At 45.2% G+C, this 9,900-nt stretch overlaps 1 protein-coding gene across 1 annotated transcript in view; it reads left to right on the forward strand.

Moving 5' to 3' along the window:
- Nipsnap2 (nipsnap homolog 2) overlaps positions 1 to 9,898 on the forward strand; it is a gene marked incomplete at its 3' end in the record, with an annotated part of 30,363 nt that extends 20,465 nt beyond the window's left edge. The window contains exons 9-11 of the mRNA XM_004630550.2: positions 5,445 to 5,539; positions 8,483 to 8,566; positions 9,867 to 9,898. Of these exons, the coding sequence (XP_004630607.2) occupies positions 5,445 to 5,539; positions 8,483 to 8,566; positions 9,867 to 9,898 (211 nt within the window). The remainder of the gene's footprint in view (positions 1 to 5,444; positions 5,540 to 8,482; positions 8,567 to 9,866) is intronic.
- Positions 9,899 to 9,900: the final 2 nt, after the last annotated feature.

Below are 9,900 nucleotides of genomic sequence, written 5' to 3' on the forward strand. Positions count from 1 at the left end.
TGTGAAGTATTTTGGTCCTGTTCATGCTCCGTATTAGCTGTTTCTGTGCCCTTTCCTCCCCCTTCTCCCCTTCCTCTTGTCTGGTAAGGGTCTCCCTTCTGTTTTGGCATCTTTTTAGAGTCTACATATTAGGGAGAGCATGCGATTCTTTTCTGAGTCTGGCTTACTTCACGCCACATGACCTCCAGGCCCATCTTTTCCTGCAGATAACATGATTTCTGTGTTCCTTGTGGCTAAGTCTTTTTTTTTTTTTTTTTTTAAGGAAGGAAAGGTTTATTCAGCTCACAGTTACTGGAGGTTTCATTCTATACTCAGCTGGCTCCAAGGCAGAGTGGCACACGGCAGAGGGCAACCCTTCTTGTCAGCAGAAAGAGCTGTGGCTAAGTCTTAAGGCATCAATTTTGTGTGCTGACTTCATTTCCTTCAGGTGTACATTTGGGAGTGTATGTGAGGGTCCTAGGGTGTTTCTATTTTTGATTTTCTGAGGCACCTTCATACTGATTTCCACAAGCTATTCTAATTTGTATTTCCACCCACAGTGTCTGAAGGCTTCTGTTTTCTCCTGTATTCTTGCCAATATTTGGTGGAGTTCTTCATGGTGATGATTACTTTGCCTTTTTTTTTCCCCCCTTGTCCAATTGCTTTTTTTTTAAATAGCTGTTCTGACTGGTAAGATGAAATCTAAATGTAGTTTTGAATTTCTCTGGTATAGATGTTGAACATTTTTCATATACCTATTGGCCATTTGTACTTTTGTGGAGAAGTGACTGTTGAAGTCATTTGCCCATTTATTGATAGAATTGCTTGTTCTTTTAGTGTTTTGTTTTGCTTTGTTAAGTTCTCTGTACATTCTGGTATGTCCTCTGTCAAATAAATTGCTGGCAAAGACTTTTTCAACCATTCTTTTTTTTTTTTTTTTTTTTTTTTTTTTTGTGGAACCGGGGATTGAACTCAGATCCTTGCGTTTGCCAGTCAAGCGCTTATCCTACTGAGCCATCACCCCGGCCCCAAGGGAAAGAGTCGGGACGGGGTCGTGAACCGGCGACCTCACGCTCCGCAGCCCGGCGCCGAGACCGCCGCGCCAGGTCGCCGCCTTTTTTCAGCCATTCTGGTCTTAACTCTGGTAATGATTTCCTACTATGAAAAGCTTTTTCTTTTTCTTTGCTGTTTTTTTTGAGACAGGATGCTCCAGGCCTTGAACTCGCAGCAGTCCTCCTGCCTCAGCCCCCTGCCGCCCTGCACAACCCTCCCCCCAATGCTAGGATTATGGGTGCACACCAGCACTCCTGGCTAGATTTTTTTTTCATCTTATACAGTAATCAACTCACAGTAGGTCAAAATTTTAATATAAGGCCTGAAGCTGAAATCACTACAGAAAAAATAGGGAAAACACTTCAAGATTTTGGCACTGGCAGTAACTTGGACTCCAGTGCTTCAGCAAATAAAAGAATTGGATGGCCATAGCTGTATGCTTTTATTTCACAGTTCTCTATTCTGTTGCTCTAAGGAAGGTTAGGATATTTTTTTTCCAGTTCTGTGGAGAATGTCATTGGTGTTTTCATGGGATGGCAGTGGTCTGTAGATTGCCTTCGTAGTATGATCATTTTAACAGTAGTGGGACCTATCTGTGTGTACTGGGTTAAATTTAATAGGAAAATACAGTAAGTACCATTACCATTAATAACAAAAATGCAGCTTTCTCCATTAGTATAATACTGTAAATGAGAGAAGTATAAAAAATAATAAACATATATAATCACATAAAGGCTCAGTATTAAGAAGGATGCAAACAGATTAGTCATTGTTAGCTGAAGTCAGTGTCTGGGAATAGAAATGAAAAGGACATTGAAACTTTCATGGTAGTTGAACTGTTGGTGTTTTCTTTTGTCTCCCAACTTTTTATAATACAGCATTTCTTTATAGTCAAAAGTATATTTGATTTTGAGATGTTAGAAGTTTCCTTTAAAAAGTTGAAGTAAACACAAAAGTATATCTATTCAACAAAAGATCTTGAGCATTTTTTTTCTTGAAATCTTAGATAAATACATTTACCCCTTAATTTTTTTTCTCCTTTTTTTTTTAATTCTTGGAAGGGAATCTCCATATACTTTTTTTTCTGGCCAGCTCACTGGGCGCGTGGCTGGCGCAGCATGTTGTTACCGGGAATTGAACCATGGTCCCAGCGTACTTGCCTAAGGTTGCCCAAGCAGGCGCTTTAGATCACTGAGCTATCTTGCCGGCCCTCCATATACTTTTTTTGTGGTGCCAGGGATTGAATTCAGGACCTTACATTTGCCAGGCAAGTACTTATTCTACTGAGCTATCTCCCGGCCCCCCCTCCATATACTTTTGAATTATGTCTTTTAAATTAACTTGGGCCAGCCAGATAGCTCAGGGGATTAAAGCACCTACTTAGCCAGATGCAGGGAACAGGTTTGATCTCCTGGTTCGCTGTGCCAGCTCCACCCCTGGGGCACGTTGAGACTGGACATGGTAGTGCGCCTGTAATCCCAATTCTTGGGCAGCTGAAAACAGGAGGATCACCACAAGTCCAATCTGTATAGTGAGACCTGTAGACCCTGTACTAAATAAAAAAAAAAAAAAATTAACTCAGATTTCCTCAGAATCTCAGTACTTCTCTTTCCTAAGGTAACATTTTCAGCATGTTCCTTCCAGGCAGGACATTGGGTGGAGGTCACTTTGAGACTTTGACTTTCAGCTCACATCTGTTCTCCTTTTTTTTTTTTTTTAATGTATTTGGTCTGCATCTCTGATTCACAGTGATCCTCTTGTTTTCAGCCTCCCCAGAGCTGGGATCACAGGCATGTGCCGCCACTCCCGGTCTTGGTGACCATCTCACTGGAGCAGGGCCAGAGCTCATGTGGTACCGGGGATCTAACCCCAGTCCCTGCACTTGCCTAAACAGGCACTTAGTCCACTGAGCTAGCTCTCTGGCCCTTTGATCTCCTTTTTGGTTATAAAATATCTTGCTTTGGGTTTAATAATGTCTGAGCTCTCTCCAGTTCCAGCAAATGGTTCTGTGATCTTTATTTCTAGTGACTGTTTTCTTGGGTCCCCAAAGACCAAGTACAGAGGATCCTCATTTAATGACATTTACAGTCCTGCAGCTAGGCTGCTAAACGAATCAATGACTAATGAAGAAGTTGCAAATAGTATGTACAGTATTCACAAGAAAGGAAACTCCAACTTGATTTTGCTTTTATTTTTGTAACTCTTCCATGCAGTACTGTAATGTAGGTCAGAACATAAAACTACAGTGCTCTAGGGTATAATCAGCAAAAATTACAGTACCATGTAAACAAGGTGTGTACAAAAAAAAAAAAAAAAAAGGGCATTGAGGCTCTGTGAACAGGATAAAGAGAACTGTAACCAAAAACAGATCGGTCCTAAGTCCAAATAGTCCCTGAACAAGGGATAGCTGTCACACAATAGTGGTTTCTATTGATTGGAAAACACATATTGTGTCCTGCTCTTAGGGACACGGCTTGTCAAGGGGTTTTGCTTATGTTTTTGTGCCTTTGTTTCTGGCCTATAACTGTTAACAGTGTCTAGATGTTCCCAGGATGGAGTTGTAATCCAGTGATTGAATTTTTACATATTGCCAAATCAGATTTACTCCCCAGGGAGTCCACAAGGCTGTGTTGAGGTTGTTCAGCTGGGGTTCTGGAGAGCCCGTTCAGCATTCCATGTGTGCTTTGACACGTAGGTAACTAGAGGACGATGAGTGCTTCACAGTTCACGCCTCTGGTTTTCCCCAGGCCACGGCAAGTATGTTTTGTTTGCCTCCTGTGACTAAATTAGAAAAATTCAGAATGAAACAAATAAACCAAAATATTTATCACTTTCAATGATAAAGTCTTCTGCTGAGCACAGAATGCATGTGAAATTGATTTGCTTAATTTCCATAATTTAACAATCATAATTTTTGAGAAAATGCTGGTTATTAACTCCAAATGTAAAAGCTGAAGTATTTACTGTCATTTCTGAATAATCCATGGGGCCCCAGCAGGCACCTCTCCTCCAGCAGACCGGAGTAGGGAGCCAGGGCCAGGACTTGGGTGTGGCGTTGAGCCCGGTGGGTGGAGGAGAGCGGAGGTTGCTGAGTGGTCCGAGGACCCTGGCCCTGGCCCTCCCGGCGGTCTCCTGGCTCAGCAGCTGCTGTTGTGATGCTGTGGATCAGGCAGCCTGCCGTTCACATTCCTGTGACAGTGACAGTGATGTCTTCCCACATGCTGTCAAGGCCAGGACCTGGATGTGGTGCCAACTCAGCATTGTTGCAACAGATTCCCCGGGGTGCCCCAGGGTGTGGCACCTGATAGACCCCACCTTGCTTCTCGGGGGGGGGGGGTTCTCCATATTATCTGGTGCTGCTTCCTTTGTGTCCAACTGGGATTTGCAAAAATTGCTTTTGGAAAAATACATTTTTTAAGAATATAGATTAGGGCTGGAGAGATAGCTTGGCGGTCTAAGTGCCTGCCTGGCAAGCACAAGGACCTGGGTCCAATCCCCAGTACCATATACCATGCCAGCCCTGAAAGTGGGTTTGGTTGTGCATGCCTGAAATCTCAGTGCTGGGGAAGCTGACACAGAAGGATCACTGAGTCCAAGCTGTGTCGCAAGACTGTGTACTAAATAAATAAAAGATTTTTTTAAAAAATTTTTTAAAAAGAATATAGATTATATCACTAAAAGTAAAAATAAAATGTCCCATGCAAGTATGAAAGATAGTATTTATGTTAAAAAGCCAATACCTTGGGCCAGGCATGGTGGTACATGCCCATAATCCCAGCACTTGGGAGGTTGAGGCAGGAGAATTGTGGCAAGTTTGGGGCCAGCCTGGGCTACAAAGTAAGCTCAAGACCACCCTGAACTGCATAGTGAGACTGTGTCTCAAAAAGACAAAAAAAAAAAAAAAAAAAGCCAATACTTTTTGGCAGAGGGAAATCTTAGGAAGTTTGGAGCACCCATTTTTAACCAATTTAGTACAATTTTTTATTGTATATATAGAATGCACATGTGCACTTTCATCTATGTGTCTCATGTGTATATAATGAGTGCCCTCTGCTACTCTTTTTTTCCAAATCCAGTGCTCTTCACCAGCACTCAGAAGGCTGAGGCCAGAGGATTGGTGCAAGTTCAAGACCAACCTGGGCTACACAGGGAGCTCAAGGCCAGCCTGAACTGCATAGCGAGACCCTGTCTCAAAACACTCAACAGGTAGTTTCATGTGAGGATAGGGTGTGTGACCGAGAAGCCCCACCCCATGGCTCTTCCTTGTATTTGGCCTAAGAGATTATAGAATCTCTCTTCCACCTTAGTTAGCTCAAAGACAGTCTTCATTATGAAGTCTGGCCCCGAGCCTGGAGAATGCAGTCTACCGATCCTTCCTGACCATTGTCTATTATGTGTTGTTTCTCTTCCAGGGCCCGTGCAATTCGTTTTAGACAAGACAATAACGAAGCAGTGGGAGGATTCTTCTCTCAGATTGGGCAGCTATACATGGTGCATCATCTTTGGGGTATGTATGTTTTTGCTATCATTTTATTTTAATTTTTTTTCCCTAGGCAGAATCTTGGTTACTCAGACTTGCAGCTCTCCTGCTCCAGCCTGCCTGAGGGCTTGGATTCTAGGCATGCGCCACCTCACTCAGCAAGTCACTAGGATGTAAGAGCTCACTGCAAACTAAATCATCAGGCTTTAAAGCAGTTCTCAAGCTGGTAATTGCACACTTTAGCAAATCCAAACATCACAGGAGGGTGGCAAATGTTTGGCATCTAAAACTGAAGAAACCCTGCATGGTGGTGCCCATCTGCAAACCCAGTAGTCAGGAGGCTGAGGCAGGAGGATCACTTCAAATCTGAGGCTAGCCTGAACTACCTCACAAGACCCTGTCTCCAGAAAAATACAGCTGAAGAGATCAACAACAAAGAGCACATAGATCCGTTATGTGTGACCTAGTAATGAAAGGGTGCAATGGCAAAAGGGAGAAGAGCTGAAGCCAGCAGCCACAGGAAGGGGAGGATGATACAGGTGCAGAGCTCCCTCCCCGGTCGGCCTGCTGTGGCTCAGGGTCCATGCTGTGCTCTAGCCAGACCAGCAGCTCCCCTGCCAACCTTGTGTCGGGCATCTCTTCTGGTGTCTTCAAGGCCTGGTTCAGACCGAAGCCCAGCCCCAGCGGATCCCGCCCTCCTCCGAGCGCCCAGGGCCCTTCCTAGGATGGTGGTCACACTGATGGCTGTTGGTGTTTCTCTTCTTGCTAGAGCATAAACTCAGCTGCCTCAGTGGTAGGTAGTTTGGAATAATGCCACTAGTGTATTCTGGGCACATTAATAAAAGAGTTACTGATATTGAAGTTAAAGTATAACTCACGTCATAGCCTGTCAGCTAGCCCTGAGAGTTAGTATTGGGTCCCTGCCTGTGTGATTGTGTTGGTTTACAAAGGGAACAAAGATCTACTGAGGACAATGCCAGCATGAGTGACTATGACAGAGGTGGTGTGTGATTGGCAAGACGCCCCTCTAGAGATGCAGAGGATGTAGAATTATACAGTCAGTGTGGGGAGGTAAGCTGGACTTGGACCTAGAGGACCAACAGGTACGGGTAGGAGGGCAGGCTGGACCCTCAGTGGAGACGCAGGAAATAAAAATTACTCAGGTTACCGCGAACAGTGCAGGCTGCTACATGGTAGGACATGGTCTGAATGGGTAAGTTAAGGCAAAAAGAAAATAACTTGCACTGTGCTCCTGGGGTCCCGTGCTCTTTAAGAATATGAGGAAGAATCCACCCCATCCTAACCCCCGGAATAGCTGCTTCCTGCAGGGACAGAGCCCAGCCCGCTGCATGTGGGTCTTCGCCCCTCAGCGTGCAGTAGAGGCCGCCAGATGGCAGTGGCCAACAGAGTTGAGTCTTGTGGCTGAGATTTGATCCCGTGTGTATCAGTTTTCAGATGAACAGATTTAGAAACAAATCTGGTCTGCGTTTCTGTTTTGACATTATACTGCATGTCGTTTGTCCCTAAGGGGGTTGAGGTAGGCCAGAGTGCTGTGTTACTATTTCAGACTTTGGCCAGCACCTGTCTGGATGCTCAGTGCCATTGTACAGAAGTGTCCCAACCCTAGTCACATAAAGAGGAGGTGGGGATACATCAGATGTGGAAGACACAGGCAGACATTCATCCGCCAGAAGATGGAATCAGAGTCGTCACAATTCCTAATATGGGCGGACCTGAGGAGATTCTAAGTGAGATAAACCAACTACCAAGGGGTTATTTTACAATCATAAAACCTTTATTTTTTCCAGTCAATGGATTGAACCTAGGGCCTCACCAAATACTCTACCAACAGGGTGTACTCCTCACCTCTAAAACGCTTTTTAATGCAGAACACTGTAAAGAGCCTGCCCAACCTGTGTAGAGACCACAGAAGGAGCTTGCGGTGGGGGATGGGCAAGGTCAGAGGCCTGAAGGCCAGGGCTTCTCGGGGCGAAGGCGCCTGTCCCCAGCAGAAGCCGGACTAAGGAAGGATGGCTCTGCACTGTCGCGCTGTCTGTCCCATGCGGGCTCTCACCTGGCAGTGTAGGCAAGGTCTCCCGCAAAGTGAGAACGGGGAACCTGGCTGTACTAGCAAGGTGTGTGTGGAGCTGTGGTCTGAGACACCCGTTTGTCCCATGCCTGAGAGTTTGTCTTTCCAGGTCATTGCAGTTCCTTTCAGTCTTCAAGACTCCCCTTCTTGCATCCCACCTTTCAGATAGCCCACAGGTCTCCTTCCTGGCCACAGCCCTCAGTGGGGCCAACCTAGCCTTTCTTGTCTCTTCTCCACTACGTTGAACAGTCTTCCCACATGGACGCAGGGCTTTATCAGTATTGAGCAAAACTTTATTTGCCTTTACTTCTCAGTGCTAGGGACAAACCCAGGCCCTCATGCATGCTGAGCCCACACTGTCCCACCGTTGCATTGCATCAAGATACCCCCTGCCCATGTTGAGCAAAAGTGAAAGTGATGTTGTTATCAGTGGCCTGGCAGGTTCTAGTTATGAATTCGACATGTTTTTGAAAAGTTCTCTTGTTGGGCCTGGTGGTGCACACCTGTAGTGCCAGCACTAGGAGGCTGAGGCAGGAAAATTGCTGTGAGTTCCAGGCAAGAATAAACTACACAGTGAATTCAAGACCAGCCTCAACTGCATAGTGAGACCCTGTCTCAAAGAAAAGTTTCTTTGCTCCTCCTGGCTGCACCTCACTGAACACACTCAATCTGGTCTGAAAAGGCCTCTTGCTGTCAGCATATTCAGGACTCACTAGACTGAAGTGTGAGGAGCAGATGGTCCCAGGCCTTACACGGGATAACGGGTCCTCGTGTGAATGGCTCTGGACTCAGGGCCAGACCAAGTCTGAGGAAAGAGGGCAGCCAGGTGGTACTGCTGGGTTGGGTTTGAATCCTGCTTCCTCTCTGTGCTTCTTCTTAAGCTTACAAGGATCTGCAGAGCCGGGAAGATACACGGAACGCAGCCTGGCACAAGCACGGCTGGGAGGAGCTGGTGTATTACACAGGTGATCCTGGAAACACTTCTGTTGTAACTGTATGCTCACCTTGAAGTCAATGTGTGTGGTCTTTAAATTATTCCATTTCTTAGGGTGGCGTTACAAGGTTAGGAAAGGAGAAATAGTTAGGTTTTTCTTTAATACTTGACTTTTTTTTAGAGAAGTATTGTTTTAAGTATGCATGTTGCTTGATTCTCTTCAGGCTCTTGGATGTTGCAGATTTTACAGCATCAGCTTTTTGTAACATCTGTATTCTCTGAAAATATATTACACAAATATTTTTTTAAGCTGTCTCTTTTTCATCAAACTCATCAGTTCCTAGAGACAAAACTTAGTATATCAATTAAAAAGATAATGTGAGCAGCAGAGATAACTCAGCGGACCAAGCGCCCACCTAGGCAAGTGCAAGGACCCAGGTTCAACCCCAGTACCACATGCCAGGTGGGCCCCGCCCCAGGCATGCCCAAACTTGGCATGGTGGTGCACACCTGTAATCCCAGCACTGGGAAGGCTGAGACAGGAGGATCACTGAGTCCAAGCTGAGTAGTGAGACCCTGTACCAAATACATAAAAGTAAAAAATAATAGTAATGTAGGAGCTGAGAAGTGGCTTGGCTCTGGCTTTGATCCCCAGCTTCAAAGAATAAAATTGAAATTAAATTCAACAAATCAATTCTCCGTGTATGTAGGGAGACACAGACATGCACATCCATGTATTGTGAAATCCTTTTGGTTTGATTTGTATAAGAAAACGGCTGGGTTAAATCCAAGCCAGTGCTGCTGCAGAGATCCTAAGCTGCAGTCCCGCTCGCTGCGGGGCAGGTGCGTTTAGGCTGTACACACCCGGGTACAGGACTCATTTACTCCAGGAAGCAGGTATTCTCTGGTCTCTTTAGTTCCAAGTCATAATTGTATGTGATTTTATGGCTCGCTTACACTTTCATCAGTTCCCAGAGTTGAACAAATGTAGTCCATCTATATCTTTGTATAGGATTCTTGGGTTTTTATCAGTTTCATTTAATTCAAAGATCCTTTGAAGAAATCACCTTTTCTCACACTATTGACTTTTCCAACATGCCACAAATTGAACAGATTGCCAGAAAGGATGTTTTGGTTTTAATCGTATCTCACGGGACCTAGCTTAGCTGTCCTTAGCGTGTGTGTTTCTGCCCCAGATGAGCTCTTGTGTTCTGGCAGTCGGTTCTGTTTTCAAAGCAGCCTGTCTTCCGAGCACACGCGGCAGCCGGTCCTTGCTGCGCCTGCCGTGATGCCTAGAAAGGAGCCAGCACAGTAATTCTGCTCTGTTTCAGTCCCACTCATTCAGGAAATGGAGTCCAGAATCAT

Source organism: Octodon degus, unplaced genomic scaffold (genome assembly GCF_000260255.1).
Source record: "Octodon degus isolate 3935 unplaced genomic scaffold, OctDeg1.0 scaffold00035, whole genome shotgun sequence".
Lineage (NCBI taxonomy): Eukaryota > Metazoa > Chordata > Mammalia > Rodentia > Octodontidae > Octodon > Octodon degus.